This window comes from Charadrius vociferus, unplaced genomic scaffold (assembly GCF_000708025.1).
Source record: "Charadrius vociferus isolate BGI_N301 unplaced genomic scaffold, ASM70802v2 scaffold325, whole genome shotgun sequence".
In the NCBI taxonomy this organism is placed as follows: domain Eukaryota; kingdom Metazoa; phylum Chordata; class Aves; order Charadriiformes; family Charadriidae; genus Charadrius; species Charadrius vociferus.
In genome coordinates this window covers 830,157-857,420 of record NW_009648526.1, presented here as the reverse complement: position 1 = coordinate 857,420, position 27,264 = coordinate 830,157, and the positions used below count along the sequence as shown (strand labels likewise).

The 27,264-nt window shown below is 38.3% G+C and overlaps 1 protein-coding gene across 2 annotated transcripts; it reads right to left on the bottom strand.

Moving 5' to 3' along the window:
- Positions 1-1,624: 1,624 nt before the first annotated feature.
- SCG3 (secretogranin III) lies at positions 1,625-27,113 on the bottom strand. 2 transcript variants are annotated; one of them, XM_009885710.1, is made up of 12 exons: positions 27,029-27,113; positions 26,242-26,294; positions 25,629-25,674; positions 25,319-25,534; positions 24,125-24,267; positions 23,319-23,480; positions 22,816-22,993; positions 20,787-20,903; positions 9,135-9,218; positions 8,390-8,518; positions 6,435-6,515; positions 1,625-2,186 (listed from the first exon to the last, which is right to left on the bottom strand). In XM_009885710.1, exons 1-12 carry the CDS (start codon positions 27,111-27,113, stop codon positions 2,068-2,070), a joined length of 1,413 nt encoding a protein of 470 aa, XP_009884012.1. In that variant the 3' UTR covers positions 1,625-2,067. The 2 variants fall into 2 exon arrangements, with proteins under 2 accessions (XP_009884012.1, XP_009884013.1); XM_009885711.1 differs by having other exon boundaries at positions 1,634-2,186; positions 6,447-6,515.
- Positions 27,114-27,264: the final 151 nt, after the last annotated feature.

Sequence of the window (27,264 nt, the reverse complement as noted above, 5' to 3'; positions counted from 1 at the left end):
ATCTTTCTCCTGATTTCTTTCATCCGAAAGTCCACTTTTCCAGTGTCATAGTCACATAAGAAACACAGTCGGCAAGCTGTTGCCGAAAACAACTGGGATCTATAGGGACAAGAAGAAATTCTGTTCTTTGGGAACAACAGTAATAAAAAAGATGGGAGGGTTTAGATGAGAACAAATATGATTCAAAATAACAGGAATTCTTTTTGCTGGACTATTTTTCAAACAGGAAGGTTACATTGAGTACCTTTCTGGATACAGTTTTTGTCTTAAAATAAACACCACCATTAGTGACTGATACTGCAACTCAATGATCCATATCAGGACGTGTATGAGCAGGCAGTGACGTACTTTTTGTATGCTAGAAAGCATTCATGGGCTTATGTATCATCAGTTTTCAAATAGATATGCTGTCACACCTCATTGCTATCACATTCATTTAATATTTGTTACCAATAATGTTCTGTTGATAATGTTCAGTTGATAATTTGTTTTGCAGGCATTCCAAAGTTTACTTCAGTTGGATAAGAAACATTGCTCACATCTCCTCCTCCTTAATCTCCAGCTGTGCTGAGAAAATGAGGATGGAAACGATCTGCCCGTTTGACATTTACAGCACTTTGTATTGTGCAGGCAGTGCTGTAAGTCAGCATCTCCCTTCACTGGCAAGCAGATACCGACCTCTGCATCAGCCAACATTTTTTGACTGTACCAATCTCAGAAGTTACCATGAGTTTTTTTAAAAAATCAGAGCAGGGATAACTTCAATTACTAATGAAGATCCTGTAACTAAAGAGAGCAGGGCTTTCCTGGGGTCCATTTAGACAAATGACTGCTGCAGGGCCTAAGTCTTCTGGAACTCCGTTTAAAATTTATTCTTCTGAAAACTTCTTTACCTTTGATCTTGCTTCATTGAGTTCTTCATACATAAAATTTTCCATTCACTTAAATATAAAAGATCTCATAAACCATTCTTCAAAAATTCTGTAAGTTGAGGAAAAAGAATGAGGGTGACATTTTTGTTTTCCTTTTTCATTCTTTAGGAGGTACCAAATTCTTGGCTTATGATAGCATATATATGCCCCAAAAAATAGTTTTCCAGATTGCTACTGCTCAACACAGATCAGAAGTCAGTAAACACACCACAGCCTTCATATTCAGAGATCTTGAGATATGATAAGTTATTTAAGTTAAACCTTTCTGAAAAGCAGGGCCCACATTCCTAAAAACATCTCTACTTGCGAACTCTCGTTCCCATGCAAAATGACTTGAATTGCTTTCCTGTTTTTCTTCTTCTTTAAAGAAAATAATAGCTATTTACACTCATTATCAGGCTACTCACATTAGGAATTCAAATAATTATGCATGCGCAATCATCAAATGGTGCACCAAAGAGAATGTTTATACATGCTGAATGAAGCAACAATGGGGAGAATATAGCTCTGTAATGTGAAAGGCAGTTGTAGTGTCAAAGATGTATCAGTTAGCTAAGGACACTATGGTCCAAGTTATAGAATACTACATAAAGAAATAAAAAGGGTCAAGAAAAGAAAAGATATTAGGATTTAAAAATAAGATTTCTGGATATAAAATCATATTAAGATTAATGAATACTTTAATAGGTAAATTATTTTCAAATATTTTATTCAGAGAACTATGAACTATTTTCTAATAATGCCCTTTACATAGTTGCATCTATAGAAAGCTAGTGAAGTGACAGCAAAAAGATGTAGCGTTAAAAGAACTTTCCATCAGAAATGGTTGGTTTATCTACAAAATTAAACCCAACACAAATAATAAATGAAAGAGAACATTACATAAATATTTACCCTATCAAATAGAAATTCGGTGTCAGAATTTGGCGTTTAGTGTTGATTTGTGAGTGTAGGAAAGTACAGTATGCAGTCAGTGTACAGAGCACTACAGCTCTTCATTTCTGTCTAGAAAGTTGTCAGTACAATGTAAACAGAGCATTTCTAATGATATCCTCAAATTAACAGATCATAAGTCATTGAGCTGGAGGGGGGGAAGCTATACTAGTTTTCTACATGTTTGGCAGCCACGAGCTTTTTACAGGCTGCCATATATGCGTTTAATTACATCAGCCTCTTCCTTGTCCAGGATTCCCTTGTCCACATAAGCATCAGCTTGCTGATCAATGAAATCTCTCAGCTTTGAAAGATCATAGTCTGAAAAATAAAAATTCATTTGCACAATAAGTCATTGCCATTATACTGCTTCACCTAAGAAACAATGTCATTGTAAATTTTATCCAACAAATGCACTTTATCCAACACAAAGAGAATTCGCAAGTGCAAGTTGTAAAAACAATTTAAGAAACCAAAACACCTGCACATCTTTTTACACATCACAGTGCATTTAGTAGTCAAGAGGAATAATCATCTCTTGCTCTTGATTGATTGCTGGCAAATGCTAAAGTAAGAATATTTTCTCGTCCAGAGATTTGATGTGCTAGTCTGCATGGCAAAGCTGTTGTTAAACCCCTATTATTTTCACAATTGTCATGGATTCAAAAGAAAGTATTAAATTGACTGTTTCCTATTGAAATCCCAGTAAAATTCCCACTTATTACAAACACCTGTAGTGAAAATTCAAGAAAGCAACTTCCTGAAAATAAATCAAAATAACACCTTATACAGAACATAATATCCTGACATGAAAAATACTGCAATGAGTAGTCTTTATGACAGTGCTGGTGTCAAAGTAGACTTTGACAATCTGTGTGTGTCAATCTGCAATACAGCGGTGAAAGACCCTTTCTGATAGACGGTTGCATCTATGCAGCATGATTCACACCATATACATTCAATAGACTTTTCCTATGCTGGAAAACATCACTATGTTCCATGAAAAGAATTCTACTTTCAAACAATATAAAAAGGTAATCTATTATGTAGTTGTAACTCTGACAACAGATCCAGTATAGTCACACATAAACCACAATACAAATTTCAGTTACATAATTTATGGCATAAAATGTAAAGCTTAATTTGTTAGAATCACAAGTTAGTAATCTAGAAAACATCAATGTCTTATGGGTTCATTTTAAGTTATATGAATAAATATCTTTCACGAAAATCCTGAATTTTTCAGTATAAATTACTTACTCCACAAACAGAACCTTCAGAATATATTAATACTGATTTTGTAACGTACTTCACTGATTATCACCATACAGCGGTAAGTGGAAGGTCCTTCTTTCAAACTGCGCATTCTTAACAAACCAGACAATAATGACTGTCTATCTTTTTATGATTGAGTGACGAAAATTGGATAGAAATAGAAAGACATTAAGAAGCAAATCAATGCTTGCGATTTTTATAACAGTATAAGATAATCTCAAGTGAGTAATACACAAAATTGATGTTCAAAACTCCCCACTCCTGCAGAGGTGTCCTCTCCATATCTGAGTTAGCAGGAATTTTTCTGTTTGCTATACTGAGGCCAGGATTTCATGTCTGATCTCTTACGAGCATTACTTAAGAGAATGTAACTGTCTCTCCATCCTGTCTGAGTAACAGGCACAAAGAGTACCTAGCAATTTAATTATAAGGTTGTGAGTTTTCATTCATGTCGATAGAATGGGAGTCTCCAGTGAAAGATACTATGGAATGGAAATGAATGGAAGAACAAATACTAAATTAATATATCCACATTATTCACATTCAATTTTTTTTAAAAAAAATTAAAAGCTTATTATTATTAAATTCTTAAAATTTTTAAAAAGCTTATTTTTCTTCTAGAATGGTATTTACAACTCTACAATCATTATGTGGAGGTTGGAAGGTTTAATTACTAAACATTCTGTATGGGATTACAACCATTAAGATATTATCCAATTCTGGCTAATTTGTACATCTCATGGCAATTTAATTTGATTTTTTTTCCTAGACATTAATAAATGTTAATTTCTAATACTTATTTACAACCTATTAATTTGGACAAGTAATTAGAAAAATCAGCTTTGGTTTATATTCTCTACAACAGCTGCAGCATTACATTGAGCTTTGCAACTGCTACAGTAAATGAAGTGAGGTCTTATTTGCATATTCAAATCAATCCATTGCAATTAATTACAGAATTTACTTTCATTCCTAAACTGCTACTGTTAGCGTTATGAAACTAGAAACTACCTAAGCATCTTGTGAAAAATCTGGACATGCTATTTGCACGTATTAGTTAAATGACTCACCATTACGTTCTTTGGAGACTAACTGCGATAGAATCCCCAGCAGCCGACGTCTACTGGTGGGAGTGATGTTAATTTATACAGGAGAGGAGCTGGTCTTAATGAGCATTGGTTTCAACGATGCCAGGTCTGGGAGATATTAAGGACAGGCCCACAGTGCCCATAGATTGTATATATGCAAACCAAACTTTGGACACAAAAGCCAATCAGGCCAAAATCCAGGCTTTTGACATGTTTCTCTTTAAATCATCCAGACCACTCTAGGTTACTTGCCTCCTTAATAAGCAATTGATATTTTTAATCTGGGAAAATGCAAATTAACATTTCCAGAGTCATTAGTCATTGAATGAATAATAATTCCTATTGAAATTCATACGAAGTTACGGATTTACAAACATATGCCTAAAGAAAACCTAAACCTCTTCAAGTATATTCCGTGAATAAGACAATCCATGAAGAGGGGTGGAAAAGACTGGCCATTTTAATACACAAATTACTTTGTGAATCACTTTTCCGCTAGCTCCCAGGTGGAGGTGGAGGTGGAGAAATGATTGATGAGCACATCAATACCACCTAATCTTGTACTGAAGAAACAGCGCAATGCATTCACGGTTAGATAAGCTTACCCTGACTGCACTTCCTTAACATCATCCCAGGAGAACTGAATTAGCATTTTACAAAAATAAAAAGTACGGAAAGGCACAATAAAGATAATGTGTCAGAAGAGTAAGAACACTATTCTAATTTTGTCGTAACTTACACTCACTTTAGGGCCCATTTCCATTGCCAGAGGACAATAAAGCCATTTTAGTGCAAATGAAAATCCATCTATGCAGAAAGCGTACATCTTAATGCATTCACAAGCAGATAAAATGCTATTGATCTGCAGTCACAGCCATTTTCAGACTGCAGCAGTGCAGAGGAAAGGTTACTATGAAGAGCAGCGAAGGGCTGCCCAGTCGGTGTGTGTGATAAAGAGAAATAGCCACACGTGACTGAGAGCTAATTACTATAATGAGTACACTGATAAACAGAAACATTTGTTAGAATTGGCAGGGAAACTCTTGAGCAAGTATATATGTCTGTTGCTAATTGCCATAGCTGCCATTGTGTGGAAATGATTTTAAGAGAGAAAAAATTAAAAAACAAAAGTCCTTCCTATTACGGAGTTTATATATAGGAAAATGGATGTCTTAGGCTGTAGGCAAGCACTCATCTCTGAAATGTAATTCATATACACTTCAGTTCACAGAGAGGGTGGCTAGATTACCCTGGGCTAATCTCATCTTGCATCCCCTTCTGCTTGGCTGGTGCAAGAAGGATCCTTCTCTCCAGGCACCAGTCATGCCCCAGGGATGGATCCCTCGGCTAGGAACCTTCACTTACAGAGCAGGTGATGGCAGAAGACCCAGCAATGGCAGAGAGAAGGGATAGGAGGCTGGTTTTACGTAAGATCTTGAGGGCAAACATGATATGGATAGATAAAGATCTGTGAAAAATAACCTAGAAATCCTGCTGCTGTTAGCTGCCTCCCTCCAGCTCTCATACAGCCCTGCCTCTGAGGAAGAGTCAAACGGCAGGGCAGCTGGTGAGAGCACCCTGTGCAGCTGCTTCAGCCACTGCTCCCCTTCTACACAGCTTTGTGTGTGAGAGCTACAAGTCATTAGAGTTGATTTGGGCTGTAATCCAGTGTATTACACTGCTAGTGACATAAATGTGTATCTTTATTTATGGTTATGAAACAAAACTCATTGCTATTTGTGATGGCATGCACAGTGGTAGCCAGATGCACTGAGCTTTTCTAGACACATCCAGACATTTAAAATACATTTACCTCATGTATAAAATCATGATTAAAAGATAAGTTGAACAAGAAATGAAGCACTAGACAAAACTGGCGTACTGCTACCTGGTGACAGGCAGAGCACCGTGACTATCTGGACAGCACATGACTAACTTCTAGCTGGTTAGTCACTGTGTTTTGTGGTCAACAGCTGTTCGAGCCAGTTTACATGAATTTGCCTCGGTTTACTATTTTCATTCATGGATTTAACTTTACATGACCTGTGTTATTTAACATCACTCATTATCACTATAATCTAGACAAGCACAGTTTCACATAACTATTATTCAACTTATAACACAATGCTAAGTTAACACAATTTAAATTACATGCTTTATAATGTGTATGCTGCCCACCCCAATCTCAAGGCTTTTTATTTCATACCTTCTTTGTTACCTTGTTTGTTGTGTTTTTTTAGCCATTCTATGTTTTTCCTGATTGCTTCCAAATACGCCTCAGCTTTCCCTAGAGGAAAGGATGAGAGAGAAATCAGGCACGAACATCAATGATTGATGCAGCTTGCTTAACTGAGTGAAGTTGGACACAGTGAAGGCAGATTAAAACTATTCTTAGTTTCTGTTTAAAAGCTGAGTCCTGTCAACCTTAGTCAGGCAAAATTCCCACAGATGGCTAGCAGGTTTTGTCTGTGCAAGATTAGTCATCCACAAACTTAGGACCATGGCTTTTTTGATCTGTATACATAACTTTTGGTGGTATCTGCAGATACTGCATACGTGGATTAAAGGCGTCCTGTAGCTTTCTGGTCATAATAATTGTTCAGCAAAGATGAAACTGTTAAGACAGCAATAAGACTGAGAGCTTAAATAAGACTGAGAGCTTTGAGTGTCTCATGTACAAAGTGTCAGAAAACTCCTCCACTCAGTAGTACTAACAGCATACAGCAAATCTAAGATTGCAGTATTTTGGAAAGACAAGCTGAAATACAGCTACTTACATTTAATGAGAAAAAGGATGTATTAAAATTACCATGATAACTCCTTGTTATAGCTGAAATTTTGAAGTGATGGCTATTTTTGGACCAGAAAGCACACAGGACAGAATTAGTTCAAGGATTACCTAATAAGGCCCCTAAGGAAATATTCCAGCTAATGGATTTTGAATTCTTAACTTGCTGGAGCTTTATTGATGTAATGTTCTTACATTTGTCAGGAAAAAAAAAACCAAAAACTAGTGTGATTAGCATGTAGAAGGCTACTACTGCCAACTGTGCATGTCTGGTCCCATTAGTAAGTGGATACAGTATTAGATACAGTGTAATTCTTGAGCTGGGAGTGCAGAGTTAGCTTTATAGTAAGATACTCTGTGAAAGAGCAAAGGGCATTGCATGATGAGACAAAGAACTAACTACTGATCCAATTTAAATTTCTAAAAAGCTATTGGGCTGAACGTTTTTCTGAAGGTAAATAACCTGAACCAAACTGAACAGACAAATCTTCAATAGAGAGGCAAAATATGTTATTTATCACTTCCCATGGGTATTGAGACAATTTTTCTTTACTGTGAAGTCAGACAGCCATCTTGAGCTATTTTCCACTTCTACGCTCAAATAACCACTGCTGGAAAAAAATGCCACCTTCCACCTGTGAGTGGCTAATAGTTCACATGTCTGCACTGCCCACAGAACTGCACCAGGTGGCCAATGAACTACACGCTACTGGAGTCTTCACTACTGCAATTCATTACCGAGCATTTTGTAGTGAAAACACATGCATCCAAAAAAGTACGAGCATAAAACATCATCAGAGCAAAATAGATTATAAGCAACTTTTTTAAACCGACTACAAAACATAGATGCTTATGCTGGATCCTTAGCAATAAGAACCCACTGAAAGGTTTCTGCCCCAACAAACATCCCCCTTCAAAAGTTCAGCATTCATTACCTGACAAATCTCCTCTCTATACATCACTTCCTAAGAAAGCCCATCAAGCCTAGTCAATAATTGCAGATGAAAGAGGAGTTGTTTGTGTGCAGGAGGGAGAACTTACTCTGGAGATGTAGCTAGACCATGGAACTCACTCTAACAAAAGGACACGGCTGAGCCTGAAGTACTATACTGTAACCATCACTTGCCAAACTTATTTCTCCAGCTATGAATTCTGTGAAAGATTATGGCTTCAGTGAGCAAGGGATATATTTTTGTATATTTAGAAATAGGCAAATAAGTACGCTTCTGAATCAAGCTGTTGTGTGCTGACTCCCAGTAACAATAAACTGAAGATATTTACACTAACACAATGGAAGAACAATACCAAACATAGGAAAAGATTCCAATCACTTGGAGCATACATATGTAGCAAAAGCAATAGCTAGTTTGTACCTCTGGGCTCCTCACTGTTCCCTGCTGCATTTTGTTCTTCATTTTTTGTAGAATCCTTTGAGATTTCATATTCCTTTTCCATTTTAGCTGCTTCTTCCTTCGTACTGTCTGCTTCTTCACTACTCTTGTCTAAAGAAAGAAATAAAATAAATTTTATATCAAATGTACCAAAAGCACTTCTAAATCACATCAATACAATCTTTAGGAAGTAAAACATTTTGACTGATGATTCAGGAAGAACCTCATTGCAATATGGCTCAAAGGGGTTTCTAAAGGTCATCTCTACCCCAGACCTCTGCAAACTGGAAACATGCCTGTTTCTGCTCTTGCAAACAGTACCTGAATACAGGTGACTAAAATGCAATAACATGTAGTTCATAAAGGCATATTCTTTTGTGCAGAGAAAAATCATAGCAAATTTGCATTCACTAATTCCAAAGTTGACAAAGAATGATTTTTTTTTAATTATTTAAGTCTTAAGAAGCATTGATACTGCTTGCTTTTGTATATGTGTAATGCTTGGACTCCACTGCAGAAAAGGACAGTGAATATACTTCCCAAAGATTAGACAACTAAGTAAAAATTTCTCTCTTGTTGTGTCTTTAGAGATCTAAGCTGTGGGTAGAGGTCCTTGAGGAACTGTATCTTTAACTAGCAGTCTGGCTCGTGAAGCGATTAGCATGCTTTTAACTGAATAGGTTAACAAAATGAGGTATTCCAGGAAAGAAAATTGTAGAATAAGTACCTGCTGGTAGCTTTGTTCTGGTTTTAGTGGATGGGTTCTCAAGCTTCTTCTTTGTCTGCTCAGCTATCATTGTATCTAAGTTTTCTAGAAATCAAAGCAAAACAAAACCAAACCCCAGTTATTCTTCAACAGGTATGACGCACAATCTATACTATATTCTCCACAGCACCAGTTTGAATAGTAAGTAGAAATCTAAAAGAAGAGTCTTCATCCTTGCCTTTACAGAATTAATGCAGAGCCAACACTAAAAGAACAAAGAAATAGTTATATGGAACTTCGGTCCATCTTATTAAAAACTTAACAACTAAATAATGACAATAGGTGTACCAAATAGAGCCAATATTCATAAAGACAGTAAATGTGTGCATATATATTCTAATTATTTAAGTTATGTAAGTCATAAAATATAGATAACAGTATCTGTAGCAATTTATTCTGATGAAAGCAGTGAAAGGGTTTAATTAACTTCACAAAGTATACAAGACTATGAAATATGTGCTGAATCCTGCTGGGAAAATATTATCCCAAACTGCTTATCTGTCTGGATTTTATATGGTTTCATTGGAAAAGAAGTCTAATAAAAAGTTTTAGATTATATTTAGATGGAAGAAATATGTAAATTGAACTGATTAAAACAAATATTTTTTAAAGTTGCGGAAGTCAAGCATTTACCTGAAAACCCATGCATTACCAGTCAAGCATTTACCTGAAAAACCAGGCAGCCATGGCCATGTATACAGCTCTAAAAGTCTGGAAAATGTTTTTCTATGCAAATTTCAGAGCTGAATTCATCTAATTTGAAAGTAAAAGCACCTTTTCATCAAGATGGACATTTCAGATATAAACACTGTCTGCTTACATGGGATAAAAATGTCCTTAATATTCACAAATACAGATCATCATCCAATCTGCCATTTTTCTTCAGTCATATTATAGACATGGTGTAGAATTTTCTTCCCCTTTATCAGCTTTTTTAAAGGTTCAGTTAAACATGGATCCAAAATTTGATAGATGTCAGCTAGTTGGTGGGGTATTTTTGAGGAACTTTATTTTGAATTGTCAATATTCCCTTTATATAAACAGCTAGAATATTCAGTATGAGATGTGGTAACTGTGGCAGAATAGATACTATAGGGCTAGTAAATATTTTAGATCGTATCTCCTGTGTAAGACCCACATCAGGCGGGAGCATCTTTTTCTGTTGGAAAGATACTCAGCACTGAAATCTAAAGATTAGTTTTTTAGCAAGCACATTTCTCTTCATGGCAGATCACCATACGCAATTCTGCCTGCCATCTGATGAGAAATCACATAATCCTGTCTGCCTGAGTCCTCTGTATTTTGTGATTTACATAAAATTAAAATGTAAGCAGTTTTTGTTGGCACCCTGCCCGATTGCACCCTGTCAATTCTACATTACATTATGGGTTTTTTTTATGAAAACTGTTTTTATTTTGTACATATCCTTTTAACATGATTTCTGACCTTGCCATATGCCCTAAACTAAACAGGTCTGGGCTGGGTTACAAGCTGGGTCAGACACACTGGTGAAGAAAAAAACCAAGCTAGAATTATAGGGGTGGTATTGATGCCTCACTAATCACTTGATCCAAAGCTTATTGAAAGGACCGTAAAAATTCCTTTCAGCTGAGCTTAAAATACTATTTTTTATCCTGAATCAGTACCATACTAGTATTCTAGTGGGAATATACGGATTTCTCTGTTGCAAGAGGCACAGTTTTGGGGACATGATTATGCAGCTAAGAACTTAAAAACTGCTTGTAAACTCCAGTGAATAGAATATTCTCCTTCACTAATTCATGCAAATGCAAAAATGCCACTGATTTTGGACCTTAATCCAGCAAAATCTATTAAATTAGTCTTAATTTTAAGTGTGAACATAGCATTTTAAACCAAATAGGAGTATTTAAAAGTTTAAAATGCCACACATACGTAAGTGCATTGATTCATAAGTGCCTTTCATATTCTGCCTTAAAAGTGTCTGTGTTTAGACACTGTGCCAGTAAGCTTCTGTTAGCAGACAAAAAAGATTCCACCACAAGACAGATTTATAACCTGCTTGGACATCTTTAGTTTTAAATGTCTGCATACTGATAGTATTTCCAAATGTTTTTGTTACGCTGATAGGCTGTAGTGTTTAAAAGTCGTACACATACCCACATACAGCATGTGCCACTGAAGGCAATAGCATTTATACTCCTCCATTACTCAATTAGTCTATAAATCCCATCAGGAATTCTACAGTTTTTCTGAGTCTTTGATTTGACTAACAATTTCATTTGAGTTCAACATATGAGTAATAAACACTATCTATTACTACTTTGTCAAGTACAGTAACATGGTAATAAGATTTCAAGATTTCATAAGCAGCCATATTTTCTGTGTGACAGAGGGCAGCTAACTACGTAAGCCTGTTCATGTTTATGGCGATCATCTGGTGCACCGACATATATATCATAAAGAGAGTATTACCAGAGAATCCCAGTTCTTCAACAGGATTTATTGCCCTTTCCCCCCGCTTCAGAATTAATGTCTTTAACAGCTGGTATTGTTTCAAAACATGTTTGTACCTGTCATATGTGGCTAGGCCAGGGCTGAACAATGTTTGCTCTGAGTTACACTGATGGAGTGAGTCATCTTCTCAAGCGAGACGTGCCTGGCCAGCAGCTAAGCAACTGCATGGCGTATCTGGAGGTCTAACAAGAATTGATTACTTTTCCGGTATCGTTTCCCTAGCAACGTAATTTTTACAGAGGAAGAGTTCAGAAAGGTACTGACCTTTCCACAGAGCTGGCCACTTGTTTGAAATGGCACTAATTAAAACAACAGAACAATAACTACTGAGCTAATGGAAGTGACCTACGTTGGTAAAATAGGTCACTCCTCTGGCGGCCGGCTTTCCGCGGAGGAGTATAATCTCATCACTCGAACCAGACACCAGGAGTCAGAAGATCTGGTTTCTGCCTTGCCGCACATTCTAACTTGCTCTTTCACCTGGGATGACTCACTGAAGCACGCACGCTGCAGGAGGGCTCCTATTTTGAGTAGGCATTCTAAGACCTCCTAGGCCCAGTTTCTACAGGTGCTACACACCGACAGATCCTATTAACTGCACCTGAAAATGCAAATTCCCAGTACTTCTGAAATTCTGAAGTCCTTTGAGTTGGGCATCCAAAAATCTGAATTGCATAAAACCAGAATGCTTCTCTTTACTCTGGGAGAATGCACTGCGGCAACACCCTTTAAATCCATGGAAAAAGATACTACATGAAAAAATATGACAAATTACATTACTTTGATCATATAAGAGAGGCAGAAACTAACGTACCCTTCCAAGTATTTAACAGAATTGGTACTGGAAGCCTGAAATAGACCCTTCTCTATAAACAGACAGATTCACGGTGTTTTCCAGACTCTTGCAAATTTTGCTGTAAAGGTTTTTTTCATCTGCATAATTGTCTTGCACCCGAGAGGCAGTTGCACATTCTATCCTCATCAAATTGACTGAAGCTGAGATTTCATGTCATTAAATTTCTGCAGAAAGACCTGCTTTGCTGTTCTATTTTCATACAGCATAGAAAGGTAGTGTTTATTAAAGGAGAAAAAGGAATGATCGTGGTACCTGAAATCAATCTTAACAATAGCTAAAAAATGAGTTTACTTAATGAGTCCATACACTACAGCAGCTTCAGCCGGAAAGCTTTGTACTGATGACTGCTCGTATGAGATGCACACATTTCAGGCATTAAAAAACCACGTTTCTCCCAGGGCTCTTCTGTCTCCTGCAGTAGATGATCCTCACCAGTTTGTAAGGCCTTTTTCCACCTCTGACAAAACTCAGGACATCTCAGCATTTGCTTGTGAATATTCTGTGGGGAATAGCGTACCTGATTAATTCTTTGGCCAAATCCTCCTTTTAGCTTACATTAGTGCAGGTGCAAGAACCGTCAATATCCACTGAATTTTCACCAACGTAGCCAAAAGCAGAGTTTGACCTTTACTCAGCTCGTATATGTATCATGCTTATGTCTCATAAACTGCTTAAACTGTGACGAACAAGAGAAATCTCTCCATTGTGGAATTACAGATGGGGCTCAGCCTTGCAAATGTCCTGTTCCTTTCCAACTCCCTGCCTTACATGTCAAGATATGGCATTTTCTTTTTGAATCTTCCTGTTTGACTGATTTGTCATGATGGTCTGTCTAAAGCCTAATACTGCCATGAGGAATGACACATCAGGTGACAAACCCCAGGTACTGGCATCACTTGTAAAGGGATTAAAGGCGATGTGGTCAGAGTGATTTGAAATAAAACAGCAGCAGTATCGCTTGGCAATCAGATTAAAAGCAACTCAAAAAGTAAACCCCAATTAAATAGATGTGTTTTGAGGTGAACAAAGCTCTGACCAAGTCTCCTTTATTCCCTACCTCACAGACTATATCCTTTCAATATTCTACAGATATTTCCTTTGCATTACTCCAGGTCTCCTAGAGCTGTGTGGTGCAGTCTTTTCCTAATTCTTTCCCACCCTGAGGCTGCAACATGGCCCGTGGACACATTTTAAGTATTTTGACAGCATGCACTTTATAAGCACAACGGATTGGGAATGAAGCAGCACACAGCCGCCTCTACTGCAAGAGTGGGATGGAGCTTAGTTTTGAAAGTTCAGTGACACCCTCTATACCCCGCAACCACATCATCATCTCAAATCATAACTTATGGTCTCAGTGCTCAGCTGTCAACAGAGAGACACTGAATTCAGAAAGTATGGTGGTTTTTTTATGCAGCTATTAAACACAGTGAGAAAAAATAAAAGCATTGCCCTCCTTTCTTTAGAAACACAAACCACTTGGGAGGATGCAAAACCTAGACTTTCAGGAACTAAGCAATATACTTGTCAAAAGAGACACTATGAGGATGGAGTTTTCTTACAAAGTATCCAGTTGGGAAAGCACACAGGAGGCACTGAAGGGAAACGGAAGAAGAGACAATATATTCGCAAGAAATAGCTGCAGATTTAAAGGGCAGATAGTGATAAGCAAAGAAGGAATTGTAATATATTCGTTTTGGTTCTTGTACACATGATTTGACAGTAATGTAATGTGGTGGGAAAAAGAATTAGTAATACTAAAACTACTGGATCTCTCCCAAAAAGTTATCTGAGAAAATGTAGATCCTATGGATACTGGAAATGCTATGCTCTCACTTATTGTCACCCTCCGGTGACGCCCATTTTACTGTAGAGTGTAGTGGTCCTGTTTTTTAAGAACTGTGAGGTTAGCTGCCACAGACTTTTCACACCATAGCTACCTGGTTTTTTTCTATGCAGTGAGAGTCTTAATGGAGGAAAATAGGAGATAAGATCTAAGTAGCAGAGGCAAAAGAACATTCATGTGTTCGTGCAAATGCAGAAGTAGCATGGGACAGACATGGATGAGGCATGGGATGAGGCTACAGAAAGAAAAGCTATAAAGTTGCAGTGGGTTTTGTGATCGACATATTTCCCAGATTCTAGTCTTATCTGGGACCTTTGCACACTCTCTGTCCCCACATCCTTTTATCTTACCTCCACGCAAATTCATCCTGGGTTTAACTATTCACATATACTTTACACCATCACTGCTCCTTCTTGGTATTCATCCCACTGCCCCCATCCCAGGCACCCCTGATTTCTATTTTTTAGATATGTGAAAGTCCTTGACCCTCCTAAGAACAGTACAGTATACTGGCATCTGTGTCACCTTAGTTCATCGGATACAAAATAAATAGCAGAGAAAAGAGAGCTGCCTGAAATTAAATAACTCCCACTGGCAGCTGTATGCATCAGTCATATGATAAAGTAATACGGGCAAGGAAAATCACCAAAGGGAAATTCAGATAAGGAAAATCGATTAAAGATTTTAATGCTTATGAAGAAAACCTACAGTAGCAACAAAAAGCCCTTTGGAAAAAAAAAAAAAGAATTAAAAAAGAATCATAGAATGGTTTAGGTTGGAAAGGACTTTGAAGATCATTGAGTTCCAACCCCCCTGCCATAGACAGGGAGACCTCCCACTAGACCAGGTTGCCCAAGGCCATGACCAGCCTGGCCTTGAACACCTCCAGGGATGGAGCCTCAACAACCTCTCTGGGCAACCTGTTCCAGTGCCAGAAAAAGATGATATTATGCATGAACAGTTCCCTGTATGAAATACTGTCAGTGCCCTTCATCTCCCAGGTCAAAATGAAGGAAAGAACAAAAGGTCCACATGACACTGTCCACATATCACTTGCAGCCTCTGGCACTGGTTTAGCACTCTGGCACCTTCCCTCACCCCTCTGAAATCACACAGTCTGCATCAGGGAGCATCTGCTTCTGGAGACAGTGAGTAGGGGAAAGATGATGCCAGTCTCTGCTGTGATCTGCTCTTTGCCTCACACTCTTTGGCTCTGTGCCTGTTCTTGCCTAACTAAACAAGTATCAGGATCAGATCTTTGGCCTGCAGCATCTGTGCTGATGAGAACTTCAGGGATTAGTCACAGTATTCAAATGAGTCCTCCTCGGCCAAGAAAAGGCCAGATTGTGTCTACTATGCACTGGCCTATGCCGGGGAAATTACAGAGCTGTGCCTTCATCAGAAGTGGAGCTGTGGAGGGTACCAAGCGTGAATATGAGAGGCTGAACAGCTATTCCATAATCCTTAGCATGGAGAGGCAGGGCCATGTTAACAACCAACATAGGGGACTTTCTGCCTCTTCTGTTCCCCTGGACTTTTTTTCACGCAGTCTCAGTCTATCTAAAAGAGAGCATCGTAGTAAAACAATATCCCAACAGTAACTTTAGAAAAGGACCAAACTAACACGTGTACGTGTACCTCGGCAATAGCCCACCAACAAGCTGTCTATCTCCCTATTGCTAGTACGTCCTGCAATTTGGTCTTCTTTCCAATTGTCCATGGAGAACAAACGATGAGGGGGTAGCAGAGGTAAACAGAGACATCTGTTCATGCCCATTTCTAACCAACACAATCTCCTACTCAGTCACGGGGGAGCGTGTGGATTCTGACAGTGAGTCAGAGCCAAAGGGAGGCGGTGTGAGAGGTGGCTTTGGTTTGGTCTATGGAGGGAGGCAGCTGTGACTCAAACACTGCATACTGATGAGCTGGAGCAATTTCTCTATTTTCCCTGCTAATTAAAGGGGGGTTTGCTCCCCAACCAGTCTGCTGTGGGCTGTGTGTTGTACACTGTGGCTACAGTAAGCAAAATGCTCTCCTACAGGGAGGTGAAAAGTGGGATCCCCCTCAGAAAGAGCAAAGCTACAGAGTGCTTAAACTTAATTTTCTTCCTACTCCTTTGCCTCGTTCTTTTCTCCAGTGTTGTTCAGTTGTGGAAGACAGAAAAGCCCTGATTTAGAAACTGAAAACAAAATGACCAATCTCAATCATAAGATTAGATAAAATATACATTATATGCAGTATCACGGGGTATTTGTGAGACAGAGAAGTACTGATGGCAAAAGTTTGTGCTACATGTACTAGTCAATAAATGAGAACACACAAGAATACAATGTGCATACAACTAATTTACATTTCTAATTGGATAACACAACTTTCATTTGGTTGGAGTGGCAATGGATAAATTTGCTACAGATCTACTCTTGTAAGCAATGTACAGCAGGAGAATATAGTCAATGTACTGTGTAAAAAGAATTCATACATACACACTGGTGCCTCTTAAGAATTTGTCTGTCATCCCTGAAAGCTCTATTTTTCTTATGGTCCACTACACTCTAATTACGAATGATTCCTAGAATGGTTCTGAAAATCACTCATTATTTTGGTCTTATTAGCGGGAGATGATTTACAAATGTATCTGTACAAACTGGCAGAAACCATTTGTTCCTGCTTCTAAGCTGACAACAATATTATTAAAATAAATGCATTATAAAAGTATAGTTTACATAATTACTATAAGTAGAGCTTTTACCAGAATGATAGTGGACTGATATGCTTTCATTTTAAAATTAGCTAGATTGCCTGGCATACGCAGGAAAAGTCACTCAGCACACAAAAAATTCCCCTTCTTTGTGTGGTGTAGATGAAGCTTTTCCTTAATATTTATCTGGTCTGTGATAGATGGCTTGGATAGAAAAGCTATCAGAGTGAATCTCCACCATGACACTACTCAACAGACAGAAGGAAAATGAAGGAAAGTGAGATATTATTCACAAACTAATATTCAAACAGTGCAGGTATCTATGCAATGCATTCCTTATTCTGCTCTGCTGAAATCAAAGTGAATTTTACAATTGGCTCGAACAGCACTTTTTCCCTTGAAGCACTCAGGACCATGAAGGATATAGTCCTTTCAGTTCTGCATGGAAAATTCAGTATCAGCTATTTATGCAACAGAAACAGTATGAATGCTATGAATAATGAAATATTTTATGCTGAATCAGTCATAACTTCTCTGAAAGCTTTTTGCTGCTTTCCACTGGTCGTTATGTGAAGGGACTCCAACCCTTTCATTCCACTTTCTCACTGCACCCTTGCCAACAGCAATCATTGTTTCAATTACTGTCCGAAGTCTCTCCTAATACTCAGCCTGTTCACTGGTAACAGCCTGTGGCCCTGGCAGGTTGGGGCAAGCAAGGAGAGTTCAGCTGTTTGGGCAGCATTTGTTGGATGCTGACAACCGACCCATGGGTGGGTAAGTTGATACCACAGTCGGATCTAACTCACAAACCACTTGTGTTACTGTGGTCCCGTGTCATATGATTGATTACCTTATGCTTTCTGTACCAACAACGTTTGTCCATTCTTTTAATCGCAAAAATTATTTTAAAGCAGCTTTCAATCTTCAGAGGGCAGACAGGCTCTCTAGAGAGATTTCTGAAAGCCTTGGAACAGGCTAGAAACGTATCATGAGGCTTCCACTCCACAGAAGAATTTGCTCCCAGTACATTAAATTACAGCATTCATAGTTAAGAAAGTAAAGAATGACAGAGATAGGGGCATTGTGCCACCAGCAGGGCACTTGCCAAATATGATACATTTCAGCTGAATGCACATTTTATATCAGTTTGTTACAACCTCTTTTTAATGCTTCCAGAGCTATACTTTCTGAATACATACCATAAAAGGTAGGAAGTACTTTTTCTTCTTTTTCATATTTATGAATACATTCACTTTGGCTTTCTGGGTTCTGTGTTACGGATTATATTTAACATATGGAAAGCTTTTAAATATGTATTACATAATACTGAATATGTGTATTAAAACATTAACTTCCTCTTCCGTGCATTTGTATGTGTGTGCATGTGTGTTTTTCTTGCACCACACTGCTGCTAGATCCTTTGTAACTTAAAGCTAAACCCAATAACATCATTCACTGCAGCAGCAAGATACTTTCCCCTAGAGTGGGATACAATGATGATGACATAATGCTGTGGTTTCAAAATCCCAAACCAGCTGTTACTGGTATATGCACTCAAATTCACTGTCTCTGCGTCCGTGTGAGAGGCACAAAAGCTTGTGACTTGATTCAGTAAATGATTTATTATTTTGAATGTATAATTCAGGGACATAGCTTACGCATGGCTTCAGCCACAGAGTAGGGAAAAGTAATTTAGGCAGTTTCCTACTCTAATAAACCAGAGAAAAGAGATAATCCATCTGCACAGACCCAGTAGGTATTTTCCACCAACTAGCATGGGATCTGCTCACTGAGTTGGACTAAGGGAACAACTAAAAGCTGCCAATTTTTTTAATTGTTTCTTCTCTCTAACAGACACTCATACTAATTCCTTTACCAGCTATAAATAAACACAGTTGGGCATCAATCTCCTAACCCAAACTGCACCAAAAATCATAGTACCTATTCAAGTATTACTGGGTATATTATGTTGTCACTTTTACTTGAATAAGGGTGGCAATAGAACTGCTGCCATGCTTATGGATACTGCAAGAAGCTAAGATTCTCCTGTGCCTGCTGTTCTTGAATATTTGAGAATATTAGCTCAATAAATGAAGGTCAGCTTTAAAGTCATTTCTCAACAGCAAGTCTAAAAAAAGAATACCACAGAAGCAACTTGAGACCTATGAGAAAGCTTTTTCCACTACAGTAAGTTGCTTTGATGGAGTACAAAATCCATCTCTGCATAAATCACTCATTTGCAAGGCAGAGTCTTGATACATCAGTTGATAGTCTTACTTTAAATCCAGACTAAACCAGACCTCTGAAATTCTTAACCTAATCCCTGCCCTCTGTACTATGTCATCATGGCAATTTGTTTCCAGGGTTACAGTACTTATTTACTCAAAGTAAAGCCAATGTGAACAACCGCCCTGAATTTTAGCAGGAAAAATGCATCCCTAGTGTAATTCCATTATCTGAGTGGTCTTGCGTCAGGGATGAATTAAGCCTATTAAGTTCTGGCACAACACTATCAGTAAGGCAAATATCTGCTCAAGCCATATTATCTTCATTTGTAGAATGACACTGAAACCACTGTGATTGTAATCAACCATTTCTTTATGTGCATCTTTCTTTAAATGTACAGGCAGCCAGAGAAATAAAGAGCTGAACTGTAGCATAAATTGTCCAAATATTCCAAAATTCAAGGACTTCTCACAGAAAATAAAGGGATAATCTTAGTCAGAGACATAATGAATTCTTTAGAGAGGAGATGCTCAGGCACTGAATGCGAATCATGATCCACTGGACTTTTTGTAGCCAAGTAGTTGATAATCCATCTGTACAGTTACAGTTGCATCAACCAATCATGTATTTGCAACAGCCCATGTCAAACAAGCCAGGAGAAGTCAGGAAAGATCATTGCCAGTCCTATCTCTGTGACAGGCTGATTCATTAAGCTGAGAAATTGCTCTGATGTAAAAAACTTTTCAGGCTAACCCAGACCAGGAATACTTCAGAAAAATGAAAGGGTTGTGTAAAGCTTATGCAGATGAGCCTTTCTTCTGTAGCTCTGCTTGTTTAACTAGAAAGGCTATCAACAATTAACATAAGAGTTTGTAAATGCCAGAAAAGGTGTGTAGAAAACAAAAGAAAACGAAAACCCAAAACTAGGTTGTTCCAAAATCCCCCTTCAGGAAATTATAACAATTTTACAAAATCTGCATAGCTACAGACTCCAAAATGGGTCCAGCAAAGAGCGCTTCAAAAATTACTCCTGTGCCAAAATGTAACACTTTCCATAAATGGAAGGAGTTTTACTTGTTGGAAGACCATAGCATTAGGTCCTGTCCACTCTAGCACCTTACAGATGACAGATTAAATGTGCTGAAGGGCTGGATTCTTTTTGGAAAATGCAGGTACCTCATCCACCTCAACATAATTGAGCAAAATGCTAATCTTCCCCTGACATAAAGCCATTGAAATCAAGTGAGTTTCACAGGTGTGAAAGTGGAATAATACTCTAAACATGTATCCAATAAATAACCTTTCCTTCATTAGATAGAAATAATAAAGGATATGAATGATCAAACATTTAGAAGTAAAGCTTTAACATTTTGAATGAACAAGTCTGAAACAGGACTCATAAGAGCAAGGAAGATGACAATATAATTATCACTGTTAGTAGAGCAAGAACATAGCATTAATAACACTGTTGCATAAAATATGTACTCTCACCCAGATAGGAAACTCCCTCTTCTGGTGTGATTGTTCCGTATTTAACCATCATCTTCACAAAATCGATCAGAGTTTTCATGATAGTTATCAAAGTCTCCTTCTCTTTTGCCTCCGTCTCTGTGTAAGGGAATAAAGCAAAACTAGTCAAAGACTTCAGGCAACTTGGAAACTCAGTTCTGCAAACTCTGCACAAATTTCATGCATAAAAAATGACCTAGTCACTAAAAAGAAAATGCTGTACTGTATTAGCAAAGAGAACTCCTATACATTTCCCTTTAAACTGCTCCTACAAAGTACACCTCAATGTACTTTAAAACTTCAGGGCTTGGTTCTTCTTTACAGCTTTTTGTCTTAAAGGTCTATGTTATGGAAGGCAAATTAATTCCATTTTACAGATAAGAACACTAAACACACTGAGAGGAAGTGACTTGACAGAGTTCAAATTGCTGGTCAGAGGGCAGATATACGCAGAGTTTCACACAGTCTCTGCCTATTTCTTTTATTTGTCTGTGAACTACTTAGTAGACCAGTCTGGCTTGGTAGGAGGAAGATTGCTCAGAGATCCTTTCTCCTACAAGATCCATGGGTTCAATGACAAAAATACCAAGTGTCCCAAATGAGATTGTTACCATGCACAAGACCATGACTCAGGTACCGGCAAAACAATCTTACATGGTTGGGAGGATTATGACTCCAGAATAGAGTATGAACAATGATTTTTCATTATAAAAATCCATCTTTCTTGCCCATACCTATCTCTGACTATCTTCACGATCATTGCTTCTTAACTTTCTTCTTCCACTATGGTTATCTGCTGAACAATATTACTGCTATTTCTGCATTAGCAGCATGAAACTCCCGCCTCACGCAGTTACTCAAGTTCTTCCCGCACCCCAGGTTGTCACTGAAGGACCCAACAGAGCCAGGGGCACTGTCAGACAGGGACAGTCAGAAATGTACTCCCAGCCTTGGCAGAGGGCCAGCCCCTATGGGGAGCTGCTGAACAGGTTTTCTATTGCTGCCTGCAATTTAACACACATCTGTAGGATGTAATTGAATCCCCTCTCCTCCAGCTTGATACAAGCCAGCAGGTGAACAGCACAAAGCAAGTGGCAAGGCAGAGATGTGCAGCCAGTGGGACCTGGTTCTATTTGTTTGATAACCTGTTAAACCCAACATGCCTTTCTGCTTTGTGAGTAGAACAAGGAGAAGAACTAGCATGCAAAACTACCATGGGAAAATGAAAAGAACAGGAAGAAGAATATGAGGTTTGAGGATTGGACTGGAGCAAAATATGCCCTAAGGGTTTTCATTCTAGCTCTCCACTCAGGTATTTATGGGGACAGTCTGAAGCTCCTGCAGGATAAGGAATCTACAGAATAAACTGTTGCTGACTGTGCTGGAGAGAGCAGAAGATATGCTGGCTGCAAAGAGGGAGAGTGGGTGTGTGGTAGAGTGTGCTGACAAAGGGGCTGTGGCGAGGTGCCACAATCTTGTCTGCAATAACTGGAAGGCAATGATGTCTAGCACCGGAATAGGAAGAGACATGCAGAGCTTTCATTGCAGTAAACAGCAAACCTGTGGTTTGTGAAAAGGCTGGGAGGCTCAGACTCATTTACTGGTACCATCACTGTGAGAATTCTACTGTGGCTTACTCGTATCTCTGTTGGCTTAGAAGACATGGATGTTACTGCAAAGATCTCTGGAGAAAACAATTTGCCAGTTTTTCATCATGCCCTTACGGGAATGAAAAGAATTCAGGACTCCTGAATCATACAGCACAAGATGGGAAGGGCTACCTAGGTCACACAGTTTGCAGTTCTGAGTGCTGTTCCTTCCAATGTTTTGCCATACTCACTAACCAAATTAGTTTCTGCTATGCATCTTAGAGAACATTTCTAAAACACATGGTCTCTTGCAACCAAGGAAGCTGTGGGGAAGGGAAGGGAAAGGAGCAGGAGAAAACAGAGAGAATCTTAATTTTCTATTTTTTTTCCTAGCCGTTCCTGTAAACACTTGATGAGCTCACCTGAGTTAAGACTTTTTAATAGTGCGTAAAAGTTTGGAAAATACTGGAGGTCTTCGAAATTATCTTCAGAAGGCAGCTCATTTCTTCTTTCCAAGATACTAGATGATGACCATGTGTTATCCACTGTATCATCAATTTCTCCATTAATGAAACTATCCTGATCAGCTTTGCTTGGTGTCTCCGCAAAGGACATAAAAAAAAAATAATCTATAAGCACACTGCTTCTGGTGATAGAGTTAACACAAAAATAAATAGCATCATGATCTTATATCAACATTTTCCTAATTACGAGGTGAAGACTACGCTATTTTTTCAAAGTTATTTCAATACGGGACCTGGTTTAAATCTCAAAGTAAATCACAAACTGTTTTTCTATCTGATGGAATTTCTTTAAGAACACCTTTAGTTTCCAGATTGAACTAATTAATCCCTAAAGCAAAGCCGTGTATTGGTCTACTTGTACCATTTGGTAAGTGAGTCAAAATGATCAGCTACAAAATTACCATTCTTTCCTGTTCCTTTTCTTTCATATCACTGTCTGCTCTGCTTGGAGGGTAATCAAAGTCTTCAGACTCCTTCTCGTGATCTTTTGCTTCATTTGCAATTAGCTGTTGTAAAACCTCTGCCACTTCATCTTCCAGGGTATCGGCCTGACTCTCTGTGATCTGTTAAAATAATTGTGCAGAGTACTTATAGAATATTATGAGTTTCCTAGACTAAACGTCAATATGAAACCTGACCTTTGTAAATAGGTTGCTTCAAGTATGTTTGCTTCAAAATGGAACACAGCCAAATTAGGTGTAATACCTTCACTGATGTGTGTGTATACATATAGACATAGATATAGACATGTACACATATAAACATATATATGTCTATATTTATATAAATGTATATATACACACATACAAACACACATCAGACGTGTAAACACCCACCCACACATATAGCCTCCAATAGGAAAACAAACCCATATAGGGCTTAACACAATGGAGTTCAGCTTGAAAGAACGCAATGAAAATCAGAAGAGAAATTAAAGGAAAAAGGAGAGCAAACACAGCAGGAGTACAGTCACTGAATGTTTTCTTGACACCAGAAACATTCTGCAGTTTGGTCTATTTTGCTGCAAAGCCATCACAGGAACAACAGTGTTATTGCAGAACTAAAGCAATGTGCCCAGATGAGTCAAGAAGCTTGCCTAGAGCCTGAATCCCATTAATTTTCACTCAAGTCATCATTATTAGCTGGACACAGCATTCACCCAAATTGTTTTTAAAACGGCTAAATGAAGTATTAACAAGATACTTACTAGCCCCAGATTTAGAAGTTTTGAAACGATCTTGTCAAACACTCCTCTATCATTCTCCTCATAAATTCTCGCAGCAATTTTTTGAACAATGTCTTCAGCAGTCAAAGGAGTGCCATCTAATTGATGGAGGCCATCTGGATCATCTAAAAGGATTACAGTTTAACTGTGTGCTGACTGTCCTTACTTATTTGGATTAGACATCTTGTAAAAAATATCTGCCCGTATCTTTTTCTCTTCTGAACAAAGCTGCACCTTTTAGACACATTAGGAATATAGTTTGAGATGCACTTTGAAATCCATTACATCAGTCTCAATGAAAACTTCTTCGTGTCCATTTTCCACATCTGAAAAATGGCTTTCTGACTGGCTCTTTTGAAAGAGCAGAGATGAATGTAAGGAGCATACTCTCCTGTTTACATAAAAATATTGTAAGAATGAGAGAACATTGCTCACATATCCACTTACATGCATCTTCCTGGTATCTACTTTCATCATATGGCCTCTTAGATCAAAACAAATCACTACAAGCAGCATACTATCTTCTTGTTTGGATTTCAGCAACTGAAGTTTTAACTATGTAATCATTACTTATGGCAAATAATATCATCATGACCAATGGGAAAGTGAATACGATGAGTAAGCTTTGGTCTGTGATCAGCATGCTTTGATTATAATTAAAAATACCCTGAGCTAAATGCTGCTCACAACTCTCAGAGGACTCACTTAAACTACAAGTAAATTAGCTACTCCTGTAGTAAAGGCAAGTATTCTTTGGCCTTCGATAACTTATTTTAGCGTTGTGATGAGGAGAATTATCTAACATTGCACATAACATTTGGAACAAACATATGTGATTTAGCTCTATATAAAAGTGCTGCTCCCCTTCAAATAAATATATTTTCCTTTAAAAAGATGTCCCATTTTCCTTCCATCAAATCTAAATTGCTAAAAAAAATAATGCAAATTTTGGATTATCCTCTATGGAAGAAGACTGTGAAAATCAACAGCAATTCTTTTGTATTGTGTTTCAAAACATAATTGTAATACGACAAGCTTCTACAACTGGAAAGAATTTAAACTGCACCCCAGTAACAAATAGAGCTCATGCTTAGTGGTGAGTACAACATTCATGATTGCAATCAGTTTGCAAGAGAAGTCTAACCTAAAATTCACTGAAAGATGATTATAGAATACCTTGGAATTTATAATCCAGTCCACTTTTAGTGGAGTCATAGTCATCCACAAGCCTGCGGTTCTTGGTGGAGTCTGCATCATCAATGGCCAGTTGCTGTTCATACAAAGAGCTTCTAATTGACTCCCTCTCCTTTTCATTTCTCTCTCTTTCTGCTACTGATTTTAGCAGGTTCAGGTCATCAACAAAGGAGTAATTCCTGAACTCTGGCTTATTTTCTGGAAAATATATCAATGCACACATGACATCAAATCCTATACCTCTTTGAATACCATTAGGAATATCACTATAAAACCAGGAAAGTTGTTTTACCTGTGGGAACTATTTTCCTATTCTTGTCTGCCTCAGCTTCAGCAATCTGATATACAAAAATAAAACAAACAAACAAAACAACAAACAGGCAGAAGGAATAAATACACTAAAATGTGTCATCTCTTAATTTATCAATATCACCAGAAGCCTTAATGTTTGATCTTCACTCTTAGTAAGAACTTTGCATTACTAAATAGAACATGATTAAGCACTTGGCACTTTTTGTCAGTACCACTGCATCCTCTGATCAGAATCAGACATTACTAGAAGCTGCAACAGACTTTCCATTTTAAGATAAATGCCAGTTACATTTTCTTTCTTCAGTCCAAACTCCCGCTATATTCCCATAGCGTGTTCCAAAGGGGTTACACACCTGTGAGCTGTTGGAGCGAACAACATGCTTTTGGAATGCTGGACACTAAAACTCTGTCCTTAAAAATTATTGAAACTCTATTTTGTACCCAATGTCATCAATATTTCCTTAACTGACAAAGCTATTTTTAACTCATTTGTTAAGTCATTAGGATATTAATGGATCTGGTACCTGAAGGCTCAAAATACTATGAAAATACCAAAACTAAAAAGCATTGTAACTATTTTTTATTTCACTTACCTGTTCCTCCAAAGGTCTTTCGACACTTAATTGTCTGTTGTGTATAGCTTTATCTAGAATAAAAACCCACATATATATACTCAGTTATATGATGCGTGAACTACAAAGAGACAGTACATTTTTTCTTAATTTATAGTTTTTTCCCATAAAACATGGTGTCTTAAATATGTTGCCAATTGCTAGCACTTGTAAAAAAAAATTCAGTGTTCCTAGAAGAATGAGAACACAATGAAGAAGACCAACATTTAAACAAAGCATGATTGTTTGGGGCAGAGGGAGAGGTTCTGTAAAAGATGTAATAGAGATACAGATATAGACTCAGTAACCCCTTTCTGATGAGAAATACAGATATAGACTCAGTAACCCCTTTCTGATGAGAAAACTCATAAACAAATTGGGGGGAAAAAATGCTGTAGGAGATAGACTAAAATAGCAATAATCGGATTGGCACAACCAAGAGATTAAAAATCTCTTACATCCAGAATACCGGGGGAGACAGCAAGTGAGAGACAGAGACTTGGGCAGAAACTGCTGCAGAATGGGTGAAAACAGTGCTTGGAAAAGACGGAAAAAAAATCAGAGCTTTTCCCTCGACCAGCACCTATCCTCTTTAATATTAGATTGCAACTTCAGTGATCCAGTGTCTTGCGCCAGGAATATTGTTTCTTTCGTATCTAACTGCTTTTAGCCAAGTGGAAGGAAAGTTTTTACTTTCCTCTATCTATACCCTGCAAAACTTTCCCCATCTCGGAGAAAATGGAGAAAACGTGTTAACGAAGGTGCTTACCTTTGCCCACTGGTTTCGGGAAGCCATGCCCCCGGCTTGCCAGCAGCGACAGCACCTGCACCACGACCGCCAGCTTGAGAAACATCCTGTCGCTGCCCGGCCCCCTCGGAGGGCGAGCCTGGCCCGGCGACGGGGGTTCCTGCCCGCGGGGGCTCCTGCCCTACGCGCCTTTCCGCGCCCGCGGCCCCGAGCGCCGCGCAGCCGCCGCCCGGCGGGCGCTGTCCAGCGGCGCGGTG

Bases quoted from the DNA above. Each gene is read 5' to 3' on its own strand.
- SCG3 (XM_009885710.1), bottom strand. From the start codon at position 27,113: ATGTTTCTCAAGCTGGCGGTCGTGGTGCAGGTGCTGTCGCTGCTGGCA. The intron at 24,268-25,318 runs GTATTCTATAAT...TAATCCTTTTAG, and splicing joins ACTGGATTATAAATTCCAAG to ATGATCCAGATGGCCTCCAT. The intron at 23,481-24,124 runs GTAAGTATCTTG...TTATTTTAACAG, and splicing joins AACTTCTAAATCTGGGGCTA to ATCACAGAGAGTCAGGCCGA.